The sequence below is a fragment of the Silurus meridionalis genome, chromosome 2 (genome assembly GCF_014805685.1).
Source record: "Silurus meridionalis isolate SWU-2019-XX chromosome 2, ASM1480568v1, whole genome shotgun sequence".
Classification (NCBI taxonomy): Eukaryota; Metazoa; Chordata; class Actinopteri; order Siluriformes; family Siluridae; genus Silurus; species Silurus meridionalis.
This window is the reverse complement of record NC_060885.1, coordinates 24,518,439-24,543,117: the sequence shown is the minus strand read 5'-3', so window position 1 is coordinate 24,543,117 and position 24,679 is coordinate 24,518,439. Positions and strand designations below refer to the sequence as shown.

The 24,679-nt window shown below is 37.0% G+C and overlaps 2 protein-coding genes across 2 annotated transcripts; one reads left to right on the top strand and one right to left on the bottom strand.

The window, feature by feature from the left end:
- Positions 1-283: 283 nt before the first annotated feature.
- Positions 284-23,083, top strand: ppp2r5d (protein phosphatase 2, regulatory subunit B', delta). Its single transcript, XM_046867135.1, has 17 exons — positions 284-660; positions 1,618-1,701; positions 5,590-5,764; positions 9,648-9,847; positions 14,210-14,320; positions 14,684-14,776; positions 15,007-15,137; positions 15,346-15,405; positions 15,526-15,634; positions 15,877-15,930; positions 16,086-16,256; positions 16,564-16,691; positions 16,875-16,976; positions 17,234-17,306; positions 18,523-18,570; positions 19,171-19,284; positions 20,768-23,083. The coding sequence occupies exons 1-17, from the start codon at positions 634-636 to the stop codon at positions 20,903-20,905; spliced, it is 1,818 nt and encodes a 605-aa protein (XP_046723091.1). The 5' UTR covers positions 284-633; the 3' UTR covers positions 20,906-23,083.
- Positions 22,959-24,646, bottom strand: mea1 (male-enhanced antigen 1). Its single transcript, XM_046867148.1, has 4 exons — positions 24,509-24,646; positions 24,063-24,375; positions 23,722-23,827; positions 22,959-23,632 (listed from the first exon to the last, which is right to left on the bottom strand). Exons 2-4 carry the CDS (start codon positions 24,354-24,356, stop codon positions 23,469-23,471), a joined length of 564 nt encoding a protein of 187 aa, XP_046723104.1. The 5' UTR covers positions 24,357-24,375; positions 24,509-24,646; the 3' UTR covers positions 22,959-23,468.
- Positions 24,647-24,679: the final 33 nt, after the last annotated feature.

Sequence of the window (24,679 nt, the reverse complement as noted above, 5' to 3'; positions counted from 1 at the left end):
CTCAAATTCATGAATGATAGAACGTAGACACTGGGTTGGATGGAGGGAAGGCTATAATGCAAAACTCTCTGGCGCAACACATCTGTGAAAATGATCATTGTGATCTGATGGATATTCGACGGAGATTTTGATCAGAGATCCCTGCAATGCTTAGGTGAGAGCAACAGAAAATTGAGTGCGGAATCAGACGCAGATGTGATGAGATTTTAGCTGCCGGCTCTGTGGCCACGCCCCTGCAGGTAAATATCATAAGATGATGAATCGTGGGAATGATGAAGAACCTCAACCAGGATCTACTCGGGCATTCAGAGGTGTGCGTTAGAAATCACAACCCACACGCGCACCCAGAGCGATTTGGGAAGCGGTGCAGTTTTGTTCTGTTTTAAACAGCTGGGATGGAGCACTTTTGGCCGACATCATTTGCGCCGTTCCTCCCTTTTTAATTCAGAAAATAAACGAGTCCAATAGGGAAGTGGGGTCGGCTTGTCTCCGGGCCGTGGCGCCTCCGACCGACCAATCAGCACGCAGCGGGCCTGAGAGCGCAGCGCGAGCCCTGACCGCCTGAGCGCTCGAGCGTGCGGGGAAAAAAAATTATTCTGTCACTGAGGCACCGCCGAACAGCGCGTCCGCAAAATGCCGAATAAAACGAAAAAGGAAAAGGTAATCAACTTACCCTGGTTGTAAACATGAAAAGTTGTAGATTTATATTATTTTATCGGTGTGCGTTAAACATGACGGTAACCTCGTTTCCTCCTAACCTTTTCGCGAGCTCGCAGTTTTCCTACCGAGGCCTAAGTAGCTAACGATGCTAACACCAGCGAGCTACAACTGTTAGCGTGCAGGAGTCCGGATATTCCCATTGACTGCTACTGTCATTTTAGTTATATTTTCGTTACACTTTTGAGAAAAAAGAATGTAAAATAGTAAAGTTTCCCTCCATAAATAGGGAGACTGAGCGATCCGCCCAGGCTGTATTTGGTGTTGGTTTTCAGGCAGCCGGAGGATGATGTGTAATGTACATATTCTGTAGGATAATTAGCTGGCGTTATGTCACTACGTGGCAAAAGACAGACGCTTTGGCTGCTAATTATAATTTGTGATTATTAGATTATTTCCCCCCTAACAGCGTTCCTAAAGGATTTTCTGTGTTCTTGACATTGTCACTATCATTCTCGGCTCTCATGAGCTTGTCCTCTTTAGCTATTGCAAGAAACACCTGATGCAGAAGTGACATCCCGAGTTTGTTAGGCTGATTATTGTTTTTAACCATGTATGATAGGAGCTGGTCCCTGCTTATACAGTGTGTCTGACTAGGCATAGAGTAATGCATACAACGCCAGCGTGTGTATTTTTTATGCTGTCAAGATTGGATGCAGAGGTGCACACCTGCCCGTGAAGATTGCAGTACTCCAGAGGTGTGGTGCCAAACGATCTGTGTGCAGTCTCTAGATTTTTAGCACGACTGGATTTGCTGTTCAAACCGGCCCTGATCAGATCTGTGTGTGTGTGTGTGTGTGTGTGTGTGTGTGTGTGTGTGTGTGTGTGAGGTTTTGTTTTTATTTTTTTTAATCATGACTAAATGTATTCATTAGCCTCCATTTGTTTTGACTCTTCTAGGAATCGCCAAAATCTGTGAAAGCCAGCAGCAAAAACAGTAACGTCAATGCTGGAAAAGATCCTGGGACTGAAAACTCGGATGAGGTAAAGGTTTATTCTGATTTGGAAATGATGATGAATTTGTTTAGCTTGTCTCTGACAATGCCATCCTAATGCCATCTGAAATTCTGTGGTTGCTCTGGATGTGGGTTTGAAAAACAGTTAAAATTTTGGCCTTTCAACACACTAGAAGTGTTAACATGCTTTCAGTGGTCCCTGGATTACTCATTAGGGGCAAACTTACACTTCTAAACAACAGTCTTATTTATTCTTTCTTACCACCTTATCTGTGTGAAACTGCTTTGAGACAACGTCCACTGTTAAAAGTGCTATACTAATAAAAATGAATGAAAGTAAAAGCAGAAATACGATTACTAGTTGCTCAACCAGCTGCGTTGTTTGAATCTTTAACTATACACAGAGGACTATTAGAGATCTTGAACTCGATCCAGACTGTAACGTGTTTTGTCAGGAAGGGAGCGGCTAGCGAGAGCAGACCTGTGGGAGATCCTGTGAAAGAGTTGTTTTACTTTGCACCTATAAGAAAGCTCCCCAATATTACAGAAAAAAATGCTGCCTTTTCTTTTCTTTTTTTTTTTTTTTTAAGCGATTATATTTTGTTCGAAGAATGTTTGGAATAGCTCTTCTTCAGGCTTATGGTATGTGTTCTTACAACAGTGTTTTGTTTATTTATTATTATTCATGTATTTGACAGATTATGGACAAGTGTATTGTTTAGGTAGGTAGGGTTTATGTAAGACTTTTAAAGGACTATGTACACAGGATTCAGCAGATTGTGCTTGTGAAAGAGAGATGTTACCTGGATATCCAGTACCTCCGAGATAACAGTGTAGATACTGTCTTTACTGCCATCTGTTCCAACGGCAAAAAATAAAGTTTACATCAGTGCACTCGCATGAAAGATGCTATTTTATATATTATCTCTAATATGTATATTTATACCACATCAGGTTGAATGCTTAAGATTAGTCAGAAACATAATTCTAAAAGCACACAGATCTGACTAATAATCAGACAGCTATAACATCAATGGTTTGCATTAATGATCTCGTTTGAATACTTTGGTTTCTATAGTAAGTGGATCCGAGATAACCGATAAACGGATAGGAGACATTTTATTTAATCTTTTTTTTTTTTTAAATATATAAATATATTAATATTTTGTGGGTTTTTAATTTGTACCTAATAGAGAGCAAAAAAGAAAAAGAAAAAAGGAGGCTGGTGAGAGAATAAATCTTTATTTACTGTGACTATAATGTAAGTGATAATGGTGAGGTTTTCTCTGGTGTTCCATAACGTCACATTCAACTCTAAACCATTAAATGTGCAACCTGTAGACTGTGAAACTGAGAATGTGTAAACTGTAGTTCATTAATAAATTGGACATTGTAATTGCCGTAATTGTAAAGGTTCTGGAGAATGCAAAATGAGACAAAAATTTTTTTAATCTTATTTGCTGATATTTACATTTAATGTGTTAAACATTATATAGCATGATGATGATGATGATGATGATGAAGTTCTTCCGGGTTTATTCTGATGCCACCATTATATGTTGGGTCTTCAATAAAGATAAGTGAGTCTGTCCCAATAGCAGTGATGCAGAGCCGCCGATGACGATTTCTCCATTATATTTCATAGATGAGCTTGTATGTATTTCTTTGCAAATTCTAATCTGATTTCTACTGTTGATTTATTTGCATCATATGGTATGACCTTTACTATGTATAATAATTGGTACTGTCAATTGATTAAAATATTCAATTAATCGCATGATTGTCATGAGTTAACTCGTGATTAAAAGCAACTCAATGGCACATTTTTATCTGTTCTACATGTATCTTAAATTAATACTTTTAGTAGTTTTTTAATACTCGAATCAACATGGGCATGGACAAATATGGATGCCTTATGCAAATGTTTGTTTATTATTAGTGAAACCATATTCAAACTGGAGCATGAAGACAAAAAATTATTGTAAATGTTTTAAAGTAATTATGGTGTTTTAAACTGCGTGAATCATCAGGACACCAAGCCGAATTGCCAGATGTGCGCATCATGGTGGATTTGTGACTTGGCGAATATATTTAGTGATTTAAAAATAAGTTGTTTTTTTTTGTTTATATCTGAATAAAGAAAGGACATTGTGAATAAATGTGCGTTTAGGGTTTTAATTTTACCTCTTATATTATTTTTTTATATAATGCGTTATAAAATATATGTTTATTAATTGGCTTTTTCTATTCCTATAGTTTTGGAGGGGACTGTCATATCCCCCTGTTATCATTTATGTTATATTTGACTTGTAAATTGCATTGAATTGGGAAAAATTTAATTAACACTTTAGAAATTCTACAGAACATGGAGGCCTAATAAGTTTGTCAGTGCACAGACCAAAACGCTCTAAATAGGCAAAATATTTTGGTTCCTATTTAAGCAACATATCTGAAATTTGCATAGTTGGATTATGCCTGTGCTGTAAATCTGCACCGTGTATGAAAATCAGATAAAAGAGTTGTGTTTGTAGAAACTTAGAGAATCTTTTTATTTAACTCTTCTGCTTTGCCATATACCAAGTATCACATAGTTGTAAGGCAGTGAGTTAGTGGCTTTGCTGACAGGAAAATGAACACAGAGGTTGATGTTGCACTGTGTGAAGTCTATTGATTAGGTCTATTTTGAGTCTGACTCAATCATGAAAACCCAGGCACCATTGCTGGCTCTGTTAAACTACAGACCAATCTCTACATGTGTCACAGTGTTTATTCAGTTTACACAGTGTATTCAGTAAAAATCCCTAAGCTGTGTACTGCAACAGTTTCTGTTGCATTTACTTTCAGGAATACACACAATTGTGTATTTGTGTGTTTCCTGAGCACCAGCAACTCCTTGACAGTCTGCAGTGTGCGTGAGCTTTTGTTATTACTTGATGGTATGCCCCGGCCAGCACTTTTCTTAGTAGTAGCAATAATGTAAAATATGATTTTTACATACAACAAGGCTAAATAATTTAAACTCAATTTCCCCATGGGTGGCCCAGAAATTGTGGGTGGTATCCTTAGTTCTATTTAGATCCAGTGCCTTTCTTACCCTTGATACCATTAGAAAATCTCAGCCATTCGACCACAATGAAAATGGATAAATTTAGCATAGAAAGCAATTTTTAAAGAGCTAAAGGTACAGTGAGTGCCTTGACTTCAGACACTGTGTTGTTCAGGAAAGAGGAACAAGTGAACTTTCAGTGATAAACAAGGTTCACCTGATGGAGTTGAAAGCACCAGGTACCAAATATTGCATTCACCTAAGAAAACATCACATTACCATGTGTTGAAAGAATGGAAGGAAGATGAAGAAAGATGCTCCTACACTGGCATTAAAAACAGATGAAGTTTGTATGTGATCAGCTTGTTCTCTGGTCAGATCAAACTGGTGATATTGATTAGTGTTCTATATGGGAATCAATATCACCAGTTTGATCTGACCAGAGTTCAAGTAAATCTAAAGGCAATGCCTTAACCAATTAGGAAATGGATCAAATAAATTAAAGATGAAATATACTTTTGTCACTTTGTTTTTTTTATAATAGTTTTTAAGTATTATAATTTCACATTTTATTTTGCCTTTTGATATACAGTATTGACAGATTTATTATCTAATATATACTGTATAGTAACTTTAGTGCTAAATATTATAAGGTTGCTTGACGAACTAACAACATCCTCAATCCTTTAACCTACTCTTTCATGGTTCCAGATCTGATGCATTTGCTGTGGAACCAAAATGTATGGACCCACTGAAATAAGCACTTGGGTTTACAATGGTTGCCTTCTCTGCAGTATTGCAAATGGGTTGATTTTATAAAATTAATAGACCTCACGTGAATTACTGATGTTTAACATGTGTGTGTTAAAGGCGCAGCAGCAGACAGCCAGCAAGCGTCCCAGCAACAGCACTCCACCTCCAACTCAGCTCAACAAAATCAAGTACTCAGGTGGTCCACAGATTGTGAAGAAAGAGCGTCGACAGAGCTCTTCACGCTTTAACCTCAGCAAGAATCGTGAACTGCAGAAGCTCCCTGCCCTTAAAGGTACAGTAGTGCTTTTGTGGTTTCTTTACACCAAAAATGATTGTTACGTGAACACATTATATTTTTGAAAGGTTTTCAGTTTTTAATGTTTTTTTAATTATAATTATTATTATTATTACTCTTCTTATTTATAGTGAAGTTGTAGCTTGTAAAATAATGTTTGGTGGGGAGTTCTAATGCAGTTAGGAAAAATGTGTAAAATGTACTAATGTTGTATTGCTCCTTCAGCATCTGTAGACAATAAAAACTGAGAGTAGTTTCTGAGACCCTTTTGTATGAACGCCTATTATAACAGCCTTCATGCCTGATAATTTTCATTAGTATAAGAAATCATTGTGGTGACATCATGAAGATATGAAGATATTTAAAGCAGCAGGAACTGCAAGACATTCCATCATGATTGATCGGCACTTGTGAGCACTATACGAAATGGCACAGTCTCAAATAAGATAATTGTATGCATGGGCAGTCAGAAATCAGAAAGATGCTCTTTAGTGGGTGTGCTTTTATTTATTTTTTTTATTTTGTTTGTTTTATTTAGTTTTTTTGGAAGTTCATTCACCATTTATTGATAAGATAAATGTGTTTTATTTTATTATAAAAAGCTGGCCAGCTTTGCTATTAGGTATACTTGAGTGTTAATAAAATAATAATTGATCAAATTCACACACTAACTTTATAATAATCTCTTGACCACACATGAAAACAGATGAAGGGTCAATTTGGTCAAAAAAATTCAAAATGTTTAGCAAATCAACCCAAACACAATGTGTCTGCATCATTAGTTTTGCCACAAGTCAAATGAACAAAATAGATAACAGCTTTTTTATTCTAGTAAACTGGATTTGGGAATTGGAGAAATAAATTCAGTGCAGATTGTTTAAAGTTACAATCTATTTGTTGATGGAATAATTTTAGGTGAATATCAATTGTAGTGGAGTGAAAATTAGCTGTACCAAATATTAAATCTTCTGTTGATATAAATATTTATTTAGTTCAAACTCTTGAGTACTACAAATAGTACTCTGTACTACTGTAACACCTTCAGCTCCACTTGGCTATTATGAGTAGAGATTATTCATCATGTTCAGCATGGTACCTATTTATCATACTGCTTTGTTTATTTACTTAACATATAACCAAATCTTTGATCATCCTTAATCACACGTGTCTGCTCTAGATACGCATGTTCAATAGCATTTTGCAGTCAGCATCAACATGTTGCTATAAAGGATATGTTTATAGTTAAAATGGATGAAGTTAAGTTTTTCTTAAGGGATCAATAACAGAAGCAAAACTAATTTTAATCTAATATAGTGCACACACTAGCTAAAATAGTTTTGTCTAGTAGTTTTGTGGTACCTTAACAATCTGACCTATGAATATCGTTAGCATTCTGGCACTGATTATGGAAGTCAACATGGCAAACACAGGAAAGCATTGAGGTCTGTCTTTCCTGCTTTTGTGTGCGTGTGCGCGTGCGCGTGAGAGAGAAATGTACTTTTTTGTAGCTGTTTTTGTCAGCGTTATATGCTTGTACAGAGAATCAGTGGTGCTGATTGAAAGAGAAGAACTGTGTTGTCACTTTTTTGGGTTGCGGGAGTTCATTTGGCCCTTGAGGTTTAAAAGTTAGTTCTCATGACCAACTGACTGATGTTCAGCAGTAAACAGGGTCAGGACTGAGGTCCTTATTTCAAAATGTCCTGTTAATTTTTCTGCCAGAAAATACTGTGATTTTAGTTTTACGTGAAGAAACATTTTCATTAATATAAGGCTTTGAATTCTCATCAGTGTTTTAATGTAACGTTGCTTAATGTTTGTTTTTTAAGTCATGCTGACTTACTGTTTCCTTCAAGGGCTTCAGTAATTACCACAAAATTAATAATAAACAATTCTTTACTCAAATTATCAACATATATCAATAATTCTATTAATTTTCTTAATAATAAATATTAATTTCATTTAAATTCTTTTTAAATAATTACCTTCTATTCAGGTTGGCCTTCTGAGAGTTTAGTCCCAGCTTTAGTTTATTTTATTTTATTTTATTTTTTTCCCTCAAGTTTTTTTTTTTTTTTTTTAGCTCTACACATTCAATAGTTTCGGTGAAACTATTATCTGTTCATTGTCTGTTCTTGACATTCCATGTATTTTTGGACTATTTTAACTTCCTGTCTTTTTACACCTCAGTACTTTCACTCTCTACTTCTGCACAATCCAAAAAGCATTTGGAATTATAACACAAGCTGCATCAGTAATCAGAACCAAGCTGCAATGCACATTTAAATTGATTAAGGTATTAGCTGTCTAATAAGCTCTTAAAAAGAGAGATTCTGTGTAACTCAAATATTATGTAACTGCCTGAATTAAACTAATTTGTTGTAGGTGGATAGTTCTGTAATCATGAGAGGTGATTTGGTTGGCTTTAATCTTGAAACCATTTGCTGGACACTAGTCGACTACAATGAATGATAGCTGTAAAATATGTAAAATACAAAATTGTGTTTTACTTTGCTCCCAAAGTTCACGGCCTAATTTTTATTTTTAACCTCGTTGTTTAGCTCTGGTCACTTTTATTTTTCTTTTTCTACTTTTTTTTTTTGTTTGTTTTTTTTGTTTTGCTTATTACTTTTTTTTTATTTAACTACTTAACTAATACTGGGCACTGTTGTTATTTTCCACAATTCCACAAAACCTGGTATGCCTGGTGTGTAAAGGGAGTATTTATTGAAGTCTAATATAGCTTTTAAATTGAGCATTGCAGTATGTCAGACTATGGTGTGGAATCATCCCATAATTGCCAGCATCATATTCAATGTGTACTCCAGAGAAAAAAAAATAACATTATTTTGCTGGATACAAAGCCATATTGGGACTGTATGGCACAGAACAGTCCCATATGACTGTTAATGAAGCCTTTAAAATGGTATTCACAGACTGTAAAATCCCACCATCAGACCTCAAACCAAAAATAAGCTAAAAAAAATTGCAAATTAAACCTATTCCAAACAACACTCCAGACTCACACACTTTTCCTGCTAATGGAGGAAAAACACGATCAAATATATATTAATGGATTGCAGTACTCCTAACAATACAAGACAGCATTTTCACATAATGTAAAAAAGAAAAGCATATATGAAAGAAAAAAAAAATTAAATCTCTCAGGAAAATACTGGAATTTTACAGGACCTCATAACTACTGATTTCTGCTGCAGTCGAAACATTGTAAGCCTCTGTTGATGTAATGTCCCATCTTATCTATCTTGATACTGCCAGGAAAATGCTCTCATGGCATTAATAGGGACAATAAACACACAAACATACCAAAATATGGAGGAACATATCGAAAGCCCACACTGAATCGGAAGAAATACTTGTAAGAATACTGGATCATACAAACATGAATTTGTAATGTTGCTTCCTAAAGTTGCCAGAAAATGATAAAGAAAATAAGAAAGATACTGTTCTCACTATACTTCTACAAAAGAGGGCTGTGATATACAGGAGAAAAACACCTTTAACTAGCTAGCTAATCTTGGTTTTTAAAACGCCAGTGACTTGAGTGTCGCATGAGTGATGATTCAGTGCCGATTGCATTTCGCCAGTCAGTGAGTTCACTATTGTACGACTTTATTTATAAAATGGTTTCCTTTGTTTGTTATGTGTAACAAATGAGGCACAAACTTTAGCATGAGTTCTTGGGTGCAGTACAGGGTATTTTTCTGATGTTGCACATGCGCTAAAAATGCACACGATTAACAGCATTTTTAAAAAACAAATACCAACAAAATTTAAACAGAATTCAGATCCCTTGGTGTCACCAAGCAGTTTTTATATAATAGCTAAAAACTCACTTTCTCATGATTCTTTTGTCTTTTAGATGCCCCAACTATCGACAGAGAGGAGCTGTTTGTACAGAAGCTGCGCCAGTGCTGTGTACTGTTTGACTTTGTGACTGATCCTCTCAGTGATCTCAAATACAAGGAGGTGAAACGTGCCGGACTGAATGAGATGGTGGAGTACATCACACACAATCGTGATGTAGTTACTGAATGCATCTATCCTGAGGCTGTTCTTATGGTGAGAGTACACACACACACACCTACACCTATGTGCACATTCTGACATGTTTAGGACACTGGAAATTTCACACCATACTATTAAGATTCTGTGCCACAAGTCCGCAGAGAAAAGTTGTTTTGTGCCAGTCAGAGGTTTTTGCAAACTGTCTCCCCAGTGCATATAAAAAAAATTATCTGCATGTTAGAATGTTAAAAAAAAAAAAAGAAAAAGGTTACTTGGTAGTGTGAAACTCTAGGAATCATGTCTGAAATATTTTGTGGTTTTTGTTTGTCAGTTTGCCAGTTACTTACTCCACTTACTCTAATGGTAGTCCTGCCTTTAAATCCTATGTACTTCTGTACACCAAGAAGCCTCGTATGTGTAGCTATGAACTTTCCAGTCACTGCAAACTCTTTGGCCTGGACTAAATCATGCAGGAAAAGAGTTTTTTTGGCTAACACAGAGGGAAAATTTTGGATATCTGCAGCATTAGGTGGGTTCGGTAAGCCTCAACATTTCAGTCAGTAGCTCACAACTCATCAGGAATGTAAACCAAAGTGCTTCCATACATCAGATCTTGAGAGTATTCTAACTAGCTGTTGCTGCTTTTTTTATTATTTATTTATTTATTTTTATAGATGCTGTTTGCATAATGGCTTAGGAGATGTGTGTGTGTGTGTGTGTGTGTGTGTGTGTGTGTGTGTGTGTGTGTGTCTGACTCTGATTCAAGGTAAAAGAGCTACATTTTGACAGGGAATATGGGCTTAATTAAGTTTTGGAAGTATTTTACACCTCACCTAATATACAGTGAGGAAAATAAGTATTTGAACACCCTGCTATTTTGCAAGTTCTCCCATTAGAAATCATGGAGGGGTCTGAAATTGTCATTGTAGGTGCATGTCCACTGTGAGAGACATAATCTAAAAAAAAAAAAAAAATCCAGAAATCACAATGTATGATTTTTTTAACTATTTATTTGTATGATACAGCTGCGAATAAGAATTTGAACACCTGAGAAAGTCAATGTTAATATTTGGTACAGTAGCCTTTGTTTGCAATTACAGAGGTCAAACGTTTCCTGTAGTTTTTCACCAGGTTTGCACACACTGCAGGATTTTGGCCCACTCCTCCACACAGATCTTCTCTAGATCAGTCAGGTTTCTGGCCTGTCGCTAAGAAACACGGAGTTTAAACTCCCTCCAAAGATTCTCTATTGGGTTTAGGTCTGGAGACTGGCTAGGCCACGCCAGAACCTTGATATGCTTTTTACAGAGCCACTCCTTGGTTATCCTGGCTGTGTGTTTCAGGTCATTGTCATGTTGGAAGACCCAGCCTCGACCCATCTTCAATGCTCTAACTGAGGGAAGGAGGTTGTTCCCCAAAATCTCGCAATACATGGCCCCAGTCATCCTCTCCTTAATACAGTGCAGTCGCCCTGTCCCATATGCAGAAAAACACCCCCAAAGCATGATGCTACCACCCCCATGCTTCACAGTAGGGATGGTGTTCTTGGGATGGTACTCATCATTCTTCTTCCTCCAAACACGTTTAGTGGAATTATGACCCAAAAGTTATATTTTGGTCTCATCTGACCACATGACTTTCTCCCATGACTCCTCTGGATCATCCAAATGGTCATTGGCAAACTTAAGACGTGCCTGGACATGTGCTGATTTAAGCTGGGGAACCTTCCGTGTTATGCATGATTTCACACCATGATGTCTTAGTGTATTACCAACAGTAACCTTGGAAACGGTGGTCCCAGCTCTTTTCAGGTCATTGACCAGCTCCTTCTGTGTAGTTCTGGGCTGATTTCTCACCTTTCTTAGGATCATTGAGACCCCACGAGGTGAGATCTTGCATGAAGCCCCAGTCCGAGGGAGATTGACAGTCATGTTTAGCTTCTTCCATTTTCTAATGATTGCTCCAACAGTGGACCTTTTTTCACCAAGCTGCTTGGCAATTTCCCCGTAGCCCTTTCCAGCCTTGTGGAGGTGTACAATTTTGTCTCTAGAGTCTTTGGACAGCTCTTTGGTCTTGGCCATGTTAGTAGTTGGATTCTTTATGATTTTATGGGGTGGACAGGTGTCTTTATGCAGCTTACGACCTTAAACAGGTGCATCTAATTTAGGATAATAAATGTAGTGGAGGTGGACATTTTAAAGGCAGACTAACAGGTCTTTGAGGGTCAGAATTCTAGCTGATAGACAGGTGTTCAAATACTTATTTGCAGCTGTATCATACAAATAAATAGTTTAAAAATCATATATTGTGATTTCTGGATTTTTTTTTTAGATTATGTCTCTCACAGTGGACATGCACCTACGATGACAATTTCAGACCCCTCCATGATTTCTAAGTGGAAGAACTTGCAAAATAGCAGGGTGTTCAAATACTTATTTATCTCACTGTAAGTGGCATTTATGACCAATGGTCCGCTTTGTTATACAGTTTGTTGGGTGTTGTATTTGATATCAAATCAAGAGCCCATTTTTTAATTTATTATAAAAAAAATTATTTGCAGTTAGAAAACACATAAAACGTTTAACCTGAGGAGATTTTAAGAAAAATAAGGTAATAAAAAAAGTTGAGAGATGAATGTTGTCCCATTTGTGTATGATACAGTATTCTAACTTCTCAACAGTCCTTTGACTTCTTTGTTGTGTTTTTCGTTTCATGATGCACTATATATTCTTTTAATTAGCAAGATTTTTTTGCACACAGGCCAGTTCAGCACACAGAATCTTCGACTACAAAGCCATTCTGCTGTAATGGATGCACTATGCAGTTTTGCATTGTCATGCTGAAATATGCAATACCTTCCCTAAAAAATGTCTGTATAGAAGCATATGTTGCGCTAAAACCTGTAAAGGCCTTTAAGCATTGATGGTGCCTATACAGATGTTCAAGCTGCTCATTCCACAGGCACTAATGAACCACATATCATCAGAGATGCAGTCTTTGGAACTGAGTGCTGATAAGCCAGATGGTCCATCTCCTCTTTAGTCCAGAGGTCACAGCAAAAATAGAAATAAAATAAAATTTATTTGTCTGACCACAGAACAGTTTTCTTCGAATCTTTTAATGTCTTGTCATCTAATTACATATCAAAGTTTTTGCAATTTTATGTTAAACATTATTTTAAACTTGTTCAGTGCACAGTGTTATATGTTAAAATAATCATGAGTGTGGGAGATAATCCCAGTGGGAGATGCTGTTATAGGACTACCAGGGTGATTTCCAGCATCACAAGACATTAGTTTATTTTAATTACTGAGCAACATTTGATATGATTCAGTAAAAAGTGGTGCAAGTCCTAATTTTGTTCGGAAGAATGACTATTGCTGTGTGTGCAATAATCTTGCCTATATATTGTAGAGTCTAAAGACAATTTTTACACTTGTCTCTCTATTTAAATACATGTCCACACAAAGACATTTGACTTACTGGCCAATCAAACTGGATTATGAGACACAAAGGAATCCTTAGACAGACGTACTTTTTTTTTTTTTTTTTTTTTTCTGTCTTTTGCAGTGTTTTTATATTGTAAAATAACATTAAGCTTTGTTTGTTTTGTCTGACATGGAATGTGGATTGTTGTGCAATTATACCAGGATGTGGTGTACACATGGACGTTTTGCCTGAAAATTCTGTTTCCATGGCAACATGAATCTCTTTTCTAGGATCTGTAGTCCTATAAGGTATTGCCTGCTTCACAAGTAATGTTGAATGTCTCATCCCTTATATGATTCTTAAACATGGAGGATGTCACTGAGAAGCATAAATGAGTCATCTTGGGTAATGTGCTTTTTAGGGTTTTGAAAGAGCAGTTTTAAAAATAGGGTTTTCAGAACATTAATCTGTTTTGCTCTAAACCATTCAAATCCCTACATGAACGCATTTAAGGATTAAAAATTATACAAACCAGTTAAATAACCTGAACAACCTCATCGTCATTTCCTCTTTTCCAAAACTTCATAATAAATAAGGTGGATAGCTAAACATTCCTCTTTAGGCATTACTAGTCACCAGGAACAACTTCCTGTATCTTTGAACATTTCTGTATCAGAGCATGACATGATTATTTTTTTTTTTGTAATATTAAAGAGGTACACTAATTAACTACCCATCAAAACGACTACCCTTTTAATAGAATCTATACAATAAAAGCCAGATATATAAAGATGTGAAAACAGTATCATGCAATCTTATATTAAGGTGAATATATAAAGACTGGTGCTTTAGTGTCCAAACCTATGGGGTACTTTTAGCCATGTGCAATAAAAAATATATAATTATCATGTCTGTAAATCATAACTCCCTAACTTAATAATAGACAGTTTGGCCTCTTTTTCTTCTTTTCTTTCTTCTTCCCTGTAGTTTTCGATGAACCTATTTAGGACCCTGCCTCCTTCTTCCAATCCCACTGGAGCAGAATTTGATCCTGAGGAGGATGAACCTACACTGGAGGCAGCTTGGCCTCACCTGCAGGCAAGTGTGGCTCTGTACCACCTTAATACTAATCCACTGTAAATAATTGAAAGATTTACTTTTTTAAAGTTTTGTATATAACACACCACAGTATTTGTGGGTGCGCTTAAGAATAATAAAATATAAAATAAAATAGCGAGAACTACACTATTTTTCTTTTTTCCCCCAGTAGCTGAAAAAACTTGTTAATGTAGGTGAATTGTAACAAGCAGTTAGCCAGTATAGAGTGATGTGGGACAAGCAAGATAAAATGAGGGTCTCTCTTGCAAGTCCTGTGTATTGCAGTGATCCCATGTAAACAGGAAAACCAGATTTGGCTATAAATCTCAGTTTTTGTCTTTTCCTGGTTTTTTCCTCATTTAGCTGGTGTATGAATTCTTCTTACGGTTCTTGGAGTCTGCTGATTTCCAGCCTAATATTGCCAAAAAATACATCGACCAAAAGTTTGTATTGTCTGTAAGTAATCTATTTGTGCATCTGATGATCAAATTAAATGTTTTATTTCACTGTGTGCTGCGTCAGCTATATATGGTTAAAATGAGAATAAAAGATTCGTAAATTGTAAGTCGAATTATGACATTTTTGGAGATTCATGTACTAGTTATAGTTTCATTTTGCTTTGTGCTCACATTTTTGTCGTATTGCTTTAAAATGATCCATAACAATCATGAAAATGCCTTGTGCAGCTCCTGGAGCTGTTTGACAGTGAAGACCCCAGAGAGAGGGACTTTTTGAAAACAATTCTACACAGAATTTATGGCAAGTTTCTGGGACTCAGAGCGTACATCCGGCGACAGATCAACAACATTTTCTATAGGTAACTTCTCTGCATATTTAATGCATATATAAATCACTCAAACTCTTTTGTTGTAGTGGGGATTTGTGTATTTTGGTTGATTTTAAGTGATTACAGTGTTTTTAATAAGTGTTTTAATTGTAATAAACGTTGTGTTAATTGTTGCATAGATTGTAGTGTGTAGATTTTTTTTTTTTTTTTTTATAAATGTTTTGTGATCTCATTTCAGGTTTATATATGAAACAGAGCATCACAATGGGATTGCAGAACTCTTGGAAATTCTAGGAAGGTGAGCACATGCATTAAACATGTTCCAGTGCCCAATCAGACTTCAGGGTTGTTTTTCACTGTGTTAAATGGACCTGGTATGTCACAGATGTGCAACATGTGTTCTTTTTTTTCCCCTCAGTATAATTAATGGTTTTGCTCTGCCATTAAAAGAGGAGCACAAAATGTTCTTGATCCGAGTGCTCCTGCCATTGCACAAGGTCAAGTCACTCAGTGTCTATCACCCTCAGGTATTTACTGGCCTACTGCAAAGTGAATATAATTTACAGCATCTTAAAGACTAGAGTTCTGTATATAGTTTGTTTTTAATTTTCCTGTAACCCTGATTTATTTAATGATTACCTGAATAAAGTTTATTTTTATCAGATAATCTTTGAAACAGAAATGCTGAATTTACTTTTACATGCTCAGGGCCTTAATTCAGCTACATTTAGTGTGATGAGATTAAGAGATCTTATTCCTTCTCTTGCAGCTGGCATACTGTGTTGTTCAGTTTCTAGAAAAAGACAGCAGTCTCACTGAACCAGTAAGTGTTATGGTCTTTATGGCTTTAATACATTTCAATGGCCATTAATTTGAATGTAAATGTATGGGTTGGGTGTGGGTGTGTTTTTGGTTTTTTTTTTTTTGTTTTTTTTTTAAATCATGCTGTAATATGTCACTTTGTTTTTTCTCTTCCAGGTTATTATGGGTCTCTTGAAGTTCTGGCCCAAGACACATAGTCCTAAAGAGGTGATGTTTCTGAATGAGTTGGAAGAAATCCTGGATGTCATTGAGCCTTCAGAGTTTGTAAAAGTTATGGAGCCTCTGTTTAGACAGCTAGCCAAGTGTGTTTCAAGTCCTCACTTTCAGGTAAACAACAAGCAAGGGTGAATTTTTGTGGGTAATATGGTGGCCAAGTGTATATACTCTGTGTATGTTCTATGTATGTTCTGTCCATTTTTTTTTTTTGTTGTTTTCTTGCACATTGTATGAGAATATACCAGTTTTCTAGTTTCTGCCCAGTCAGAAAGCTTTTTTTTTTTCATTTCCAGCCTTTAGTGTAGATCATTTATAGAAGGAAAGCTTTGAATCATGCATGTTGTTTCTGATCGTGCTGCTGCCTGGGTTTTTTTGTTTTGTTATTTTTATACTTCTTATGCAACCCTTGATATTTCAGGTTGCAGAGAGGGCATTGTATTACTGGAACAACGAGTATATCATGAGTCTGATCAGTGACAATGCAGCCAAAATCCTCCCCATCATGTTTCCTGCTCTTTATAAGAACTCCAAAAGTCATTGGAACAAGTAAGGAACCCACATGGCTTGCTCTATTACTGCTCATGAACTTAGAATTCATCATCTCTTTATGTAAAAAAAAAAAAAAAAAAAAAAAAAAAAGCATGCTGATTTCTATTGATTGCTTTTCCAATATTTGCCAGTGTTGGTTGTTATGGTTCTATAGTAAAAGTGGTCATCTTTTTGATTCAGGACAATCCATGGGCTTATTTACAATGCTCTAAAGCTCTTTATGGAGATGAACCAGAAGCTGTTTGATGATTGCACTCAGCAGTACAAAGCCGAGAAGCAAAAGTAAGGAGTGAGGAGAGCTAGAAAAAGGAAAACATGCACTAGAATGAAAAGAGGCAAAGAGAAAAATTAAGTTTGTGTATAATGGCTACACAGATATGTTAAGCAAAAAATTTATTTATTTATTTTACCATTGCTCATTGTATATGTACTGTGTTTTTCTTTTCTTGTTTTATCAAAGCCAAAAGAGGCCTATGTTGTCTATGCAGTTGTGATCTCTTTCTGGCACAGTTAACTGTTCTGTTTTCCCCTTCATGAAGGGAGAAGTATAAAGTTAAGGAGCGGGAAGAGATCTGGCACAAGATTGAACACCTTGCTAAACAAAATCCTCAGGTAGAGATTGTGAGCCTTGCTGATGCAGAATAATAAAGAATATGACAAAGATAAAATAAATAATGTATAGATGTGGTTTCACTGATTGTGTAATTATTTATTTTATTGCATTTAATGAGGCTTTGGATTTCTATCATCTTCGTTCAGGTTTTTATTTCTGTAAATCACCAGGTTCTAATCATTTCTGCAAAGGTTCAGTATGGCTACAGGTTTTCATGTCAAGAGCCATGCCTAATTGGCAATTGAAGGCAAATTGATTAGAATAGGTAGAAATCAGGTGTAGCTTCTGCTTAGCTAAAATTGAAATATTTTCTATTGCTTTGGAGACACATTCATGTTCCTTAAGTTTAGGAAGAACGTTCTGTGGACAGATGAGTCCAAATTCAACACTTTTGGTTTAATAGAACTTATGTAAGACTGAGAACAGGGGAGAGAAGATGTTAGCCTGCCTCACCCCCACAATCAAACATGGAGTGAGAAAGCTTAATGGTTTGGGTTTGTTCTAGAGCAGGGAAGGTTGGAGACTTCTAGGTTAAAAGAATACTGAACCGAGATGGCTCCCATTCCATACTTCAACACCATGCAATTCCATCTGAACTGCAGCTAATTGGAACCTAATTTAACCTAATTTAACCATATAACAAGACAACAACCTGAAGCATACATCTAAAAGCTGTGAGCATTATTTAGAGAGAAAACAGTATTCTGGAGTGTTCTCTATCATGGATTGGCCTGGCAAGTCATCTGACTTAAAACCTATTGAACGGCTCTGGAGTTAACGTAATTACAAAGAAATCAAAGTCAGAAAGAAATCTCCAACTAGAAGAACAGGGCATATAAATAAAATAGGAACATGCAAAATATGTCTCTCAAAAAATTATAAAGGTCTAGGGGTCTCCACACATTAGGCAGGCTCTGTAGATAAATCTGCAATAACCGTTTTGACAATTAAATAAATCAAGTGTGTACTGGGGTGAGAGAGGTCTTTATTGTCTTTATTTTTGCATTCTTTTGGGATATCAGGGGCTTTTCCACTTGAATTAATGCTCAGCTCAGTTTTCCAGGGCAAATCTAATTATTACAGGGCTTCTCTAGTGTCTTGGCCTCATTCTGATGACAGACTTAAAAAAGGATCATATAGTTTAATTAGGGTGTGTTAAAGTTTAGTTTGTGTGTGTTTAAAATGAAAATGCCATAACCTTTTTTATTTTGTCAGATTGTGAAGATCCATCCTAGTCTCCGACCTGGTCTGCCTCAGGATGCGGTCAGTCTTTTCTTCTTTCAGTAAAGTTCTGTTTTGTTCTGTGATGCCCGAACGAGGGCCCGCAGGCCATATGAGAAGAGGAAAAAAACATTCATACAGATCTTCATTTATAATATAGTATTTAATAAAAATGTGTGATTTTTAGGCAGCAAAAATGTAAATTGAAATAAATAGTAGTGAAATGTGTTGAAAGAAAAAAGCAGAGAAGAAATTGCTGTATTAGGTATTGAACTCTATTGTAGTATAAATGGGATTGTTGCTAGGCTTATATTGTACTATTTATAGGTTTACCCGAACTAGAAATCTTTTTCTTAGTATCAAAATTCTGATTCTAAGTTTACTTTAACTGGCAAACTTTTAAATGAACGTAAAATTGCATTGCTTTAGCAATTAGAGTAATATTTTATAATTTTGATTAATTTTTAGAATAAATAAATACAAATGAGCAGAATCTTGGCAATGTTAATTTTTATATAATACAGTTTACCCACAGCCCACAATCAAAAGTGTATTTTGGCCTCTGTTTTCTTTAGTTCAGTTGTTGCAAGTAAGCTCATGTTAGGCATACTTGTTTTTTGCCCTCCGTCTGTACATAAACAGTATATAATATATAATGAAAACCAAGGGATACCACACTATTCCATGGAGACCGAGACTCCCACTGCTGAGGACATCCAGCTGCTGAAGAAGACCGTGGAATCTGAGGCCACACAGGTATGGCTGCATTATTTAGTTTATCAGCCATCTTATTGTCTAACAGAAGCTTTATTTTCTTTTAGTGATTTGTTAAACTGAAAATACTGAAATTCATCATAAATACATTATTGCACTTTATTAGAAACACCTGTACACTTGCATATTCATGGCTATCTAATGAGCCAGTCATGTGGCAGTAGTGCAGTTGCATACAATGATGCAGAAACATGCCAGCAGCTTTGATCAGAATGGAGAACAATATGATTTTGACCGTGGCATGATTGTTAGTGCCAGACAGGCTGGTTTGATTGTTTCTAAAACTGCTGATCTCCTGGGATTTTTGTGCACAACAGCACAAACTTAAGTTTACTCAGAAAAGTGCAATCCAGTGAGTGGCAGTTCTGCAGATGGAAAAACACAGATCAATGGAGAAGGGCAGGATGGTTTAAGCCCAACCCAACAAACCTTGAAGATGGATGGGCTACAACAGCAGACGACAATGTTGTGTTGCACGACAATTAGCGGAGAACAGAAAGCTCAGGTCACACTGAACTCGGGCTCACCAAAACCCGATAGTTGAATATGTAAAGAATGTAGCTGGTTTGATGAATCCTGATATCTCCTGAGGCACGTAGACTGTAGGGCCAGTATTTGATGCCAAAAGCATGAATTCATAGATCTAACCATGCTTTATGTCCGGGTTGGTGGGGTAATTTCATTGATTGGGGAATGTTTTCTTTGCACAGTTTGGGCCAATTAATTACTTAAATGCGACATCCTATTTGAGTAACGTTGGCCACTATGCACACCCTTTCATGTCTATAATTTACCAAATTACTTTCCGAATTGTTTCCATAGTAATAGCTAATATGCAGGGAATTGTATGGCAGATGTGCCACATAATCTAATGCTAATCATTTTTCTATGTATAATCTTTGATGTGACATGGCTTTTTGGGAGAATTTTGCGCTTTTGTAAAAATCAGTTTCCCGACATAGGAGAGTCTCTTGGAAAAGGGGACTTTATGCTTTTCATTTTCTGAGTCACATGATAAGAGGAAATGAAAGGCTGCTACCCCAGTATTGATTACATTCTCTCAACCGTATCCGATTACTATTCCTCATGTATGTCAGACATGTTAACTAGCTGGTCTCCGAGGCCCTTGCTTTTGAACTTAAAATAAATAATAAGCCTTTAGAGGACTTGTGTGCACAGTACATTTAAGTGATGTGCTGGCGGTTTATGTGCACACAAGCTAAACAGGTTAAATTTTTATCAAAGCACATGCATGCCACTGATTATTACAATACAGACACGTCTACAATCAGCCAAACTGATTATGTTCATGTGGAGGTGGAGAGGTGGGGTGGTCAAGGGTGAAGATGTGTTGCAGACAGTGAGTGCAGGCAGAGTGGAGGTGGGACAGAAATGCATACATGGAGGTGAAAGCTCCATGTATATTTTGTGCAAAAGTTTCACCAAATGTCTTAATTCCTTTTAGGGAATGAAGGATATAAAAAAGGACAAGGTGCTGATGCGACGGAAGTCAGAGCTGCCACAAGATGTGTACACTATAAAGGCTCTGGAGTCCCACAAGCGGGCAGAAGAGTACCTGACCGCTAATCAGGAAGCCCTCTGACTTAGGAGCACCACAACCAGTCACCTGCACCACGCCTAGACTGTCCCCCTCGTATTTGTCCAGAAATGTCGCCTGCTGTGTACTCCCCCTCTTTTCCTCCTTTTGTCTTTGCCTCTTTCCTTCTACACTTCCTCTTGGAGAGGCCTTTCTGCAAAATCCTGGCCAGCACGCGATTGTGAACAGCTCCCAATTTCTCCCCTTAAACTACTGCTTTCTCTTTTTCTTTCTCTCTCCTTTCCACCTCATTTACAAATCAAAAAAACAATCATGCAAAACAGTATTTGAATTGTACTATGTTTGTTTTTTTAGAAAACAAAACTTTATAATTTTTTTTTTTACTCTAATTTTGCAATTGTTCCCATTTTAATTGCCTGTCTTTTCATTTCCTCCTCTCTGGCCCAGTCTATCCATATTCAGGTATGAAGTTATGAACTGACTGTGTTGTCAAAAGACAATAAGCAACCGATTAGTGTCGATGACGGTGCATTTGTTGAGGCAGGTGTAGGGACAAGGAAGAGTCTGTCTTTATTTCTGGATCATGTTGCCTTGCTCTTGTGGGACAGTGTGATTCATATGAATGTAAACTTGCTATCAAAATATACCACAAGTCTACAGGATCGATAGTGGTTTGTTTCCTGCGTAGCCTAATTGTTGATGATAATACTTTGTGTCCTCATGCAATAAGTTTAAAGTAAAAGTACATGGAAAAAAAATACCTCAAGACAAGGCATCATGCTTCCTTTTTAGATGTCATAATCTGAAGCTTTTGTCATCAGATGAACAACTGACAGCAACAGTTAGCCAGGTTTCTCGGTTCAGTTGCATACGAGTGGCAGGTGTTGAACTGATAGTATTGCTGTGCAGTAGCAAAATGGCAGAATCGCTAAGATTTCATTTATGCCTCTAGTCACATGTTTGCTGACTCATCACAGGATTTATTGTTTAGTCTGTTTCCTGCCTTACTGGTGGACTGACAACACAACACTGTAAGGTGCTGACCTCTTAAAATACCAGCAGACCATTCCATATTTTATCATTCTACACAAGGATGCTGTATCTCAATCTCTGTACCTCAAAAAATGTATCCACAAGTTGCCCATCATTACACATGGTTATCTTTTGTGTGCTGATATATTTGTAATGTTTGTTTTTTTAATAATATTAACAATTAAGAAGAGATCCTAATCATTCCCTTTAAACAGCTCTTTTTATCTTACAGCCTAACCTTCTTGACACCTTATTTGGTGTAGTTTGATGTTAAAATACTCCCATATTTCAACTGCCTTGTCAAATGGGGAAAGTTAATCCATTGTTAGCGTATACACATCTTTACATTACAGTATGTTATACATCTTTTAAGAGTGTAAGCAATATTTGTTGCAAAGAACACAGGAGGGGGGAGAAGAAAAAAAATTTCCCTTTGCACTTAAAAAGGTCAGGTTGAATGCTGGTCAGTCCTGTAACAGCTACAAAGCAGAAAAGAGCTGCTGGTTTAACTTTCCAATCAGTGTGTGTATGGGTAACTAGCTGCAGTTATTACTCCAAATAATTGTATACTATAGATTGCTTCGGTTTGCAGCTTTTTGTCACCTACATCCCCTTCCACCTCTCACTGACATTGTTTTTTTTTTTTTTTTCTTCTTTATTTGTTTTCACCTGTTGAACAGTACTACAGTACTCACTTGTGTATTGCAGAGTGAATTATAGCTCATGCTGATCAATCCAAGGGAAAATTCACTCTTTGAATAGGCTGCCAGACAATGAAAAACATGTTGATGCCTGGCTACAAGGTTTACATGAAATAAAGTTATCTGCTTTAATGGAAAAAGCCATTCTATAAATATATAATTGACAATAGGTATTCAGTTCAATTTTACATTAAAATCCTGAAACCAAGCTGCATTAGTTATAAACTGGCTACGTGGTTTTTGTCTGGCAGCATAAAGTCCGGCTACAGAAGAAAACAAGAAAAGAACTGGTCTCTCCACCCTCACCCCCACTCTTTTTCTTCCCCCATCCCCCTTTCCCAAGTCTAACACTAATCTTGAGCTGCTTTCCGGGTCATATGTACATATGTTGTACTTTAATTAGGCAGAGCATTACATACTATGAAAGTCATATTTTGTACAGATGTCAATGTATGTACAGAACAAAAATAAAGTGAAAAATAAAAGACAACATTAGATTTCTGAATGTGCAAGACACATGCATCATGAATCTGTAGAAGTTTTAAAGTCAATTTAAGCATATGAATGTTGTCACCCAACATGTGAGACACCCACATGTATGAAAATAAAGAAAACTGAGAATCTGACATGATAAAAATGTACGATTTTACAAAGAGGTTAAATACTCCAAAATGTTAAAACATGTTCGCTGGAGGGAATGTTTAGGAGCCACACTTAACTATTCTGAAATACTTCAAACTCTGCAAAATATTTAGAGTATTTTTCAAATATAATATATAAACAATTCATCTTTGTCACCACAATCACATGAGGCTCTCTTGATGCTTTATGAGGGATGAAAGACGAGCTGCAAGGAGAACGTGATAAAGGTCATTTCATTTGCGTTGCAGTAAGAGACCTGCTGAGCTCTGCCGAGACTGGAGAGTCTTCTGCACCATGTCCTTCCACTGATCATCTGAAATCTCTTGAGCCCAAGCAGGGATCCCCAGAGACGGCAAGTTGACTGCTGCCATGGTCCTTTTCACCAGCTCAACGTGATCTGTGAACAGTGTGGAAACTCTTATTAGAACACACTGTTTGATCAGTGCTGGATTGGTTTTTTTAGTTGTTGATGCGTGAGGATGTTACCGGGGTCCATAGGAATTGAGGCGCTACTGTGTGCAGCTGCTCCTTCAGGATCTTCCTCCTCATCACTGTCTGGTGCTGGTGGCTGAGGCAGGAACAAACCCATGGCCTGGGTGAACAGAAATGACAATATCATATGAGCAAGATTAAATATATTCGCATATGTACTTTTGATTTAAATGATACATCATTAAGAGTATTTCTGGGCCATTTTAAAGATCAAATCATGACTGTGCAGAAAATCTAGACAGCGTTCAGCAGGAGTCGTGTAAATATTAAGCCAAGGTAAATATAAAGAAGTAGAGAGTTGAGAAACGTGTGAGACACACTTGGCTGTATGTTACCTCTATTCTCTCCTGCACCTCCTGCAGTTGTTCGGCGTGTGTCGCCTCGTCGTTCTGATCCAGCTGTGTGTTAGGACCTCCATCAGGTTCCTGGTTCAGGGGTTGATAATAATAACTGGCGCTGTCTCCCTCCTCCTCTTCCTCCTCCTCTCCCGGGACTCCATCCTCCTCCTCAACGTCCTCACCGCTCCACTCATCGGCAACGGGCTCGGACACTCGCTCCTGCCCCAAATCCTCCTCCGAGCTCGGCAACACTCTTTCTGGACCCATGACCCGTGTCCTCTCCACTTCCATCCACGGGTTCCTGCTGCTTCTGCACCAGGTAAACACAGACAGAGGAGTTTGGTGGAGAAACAGATCACACTTCAAAAACACTTACTGTGGCCAACAGCAAGAGAACACTTCCGTTGCATCGAAACACAAGACAGTTTTATATGACTTTATACCTAAATGAATGTTTTCCACAGTCGACTCTTGCCTGAACTATTCACTTTTCGCAGATATTTTGCTTCAACGCTATAAACAGTAAGAACCAACTAAACCTTCTAATGCATCATTTACTTCCTCGTGGAAGCGGAAATGCGTATGGATCACAATCACGTGATGTCTCTTCATCA

Bases quoted from the DNA above. Each gene is read 5' to 3' on its own strand.
- ppp2r5d (XM_046867135.1), top strand. From the start codon at position 634: ATGCCGAATAAAACGAAAAAGGAAAAG. The intron at 5,765-9,647 runs GTACAGTAGTGC...TTTGTCTTTTAG, and splicing joins GAAGCTCCCTGCCCTTAAAG to ATGCCCCAACTATCGACAGA. The intron at 19,285-20,767 runs GTATGGCTGCAT...AATTCCTTTTAG, and splicing joins TGGAATCTGAGGCCACACAG to GGAATGAAGGATATAAAAAA.
- mea1 (XM_046867148.1), bottom strand. From the start codon at position 24,356: ATGGAAGTGGAGAGGACACGGGTCATGGGTCCAGAAAGAGTGTTGCCG. The intron at 23,828-24,062 runs GTAACATACAGC...CTGTTCACCCAG, and splicing joins AGGTGCAGGAGAGAATAGAG to GCCATGGGTTTGTTCCTGCC. The intron at 23,633-23,721 runs GTAACATCCTCA...CACTGTTCACAG, and splicing joins CTCAATTCCTATGGACCCCG to ATCACGTTGAGCTGGTGAAA.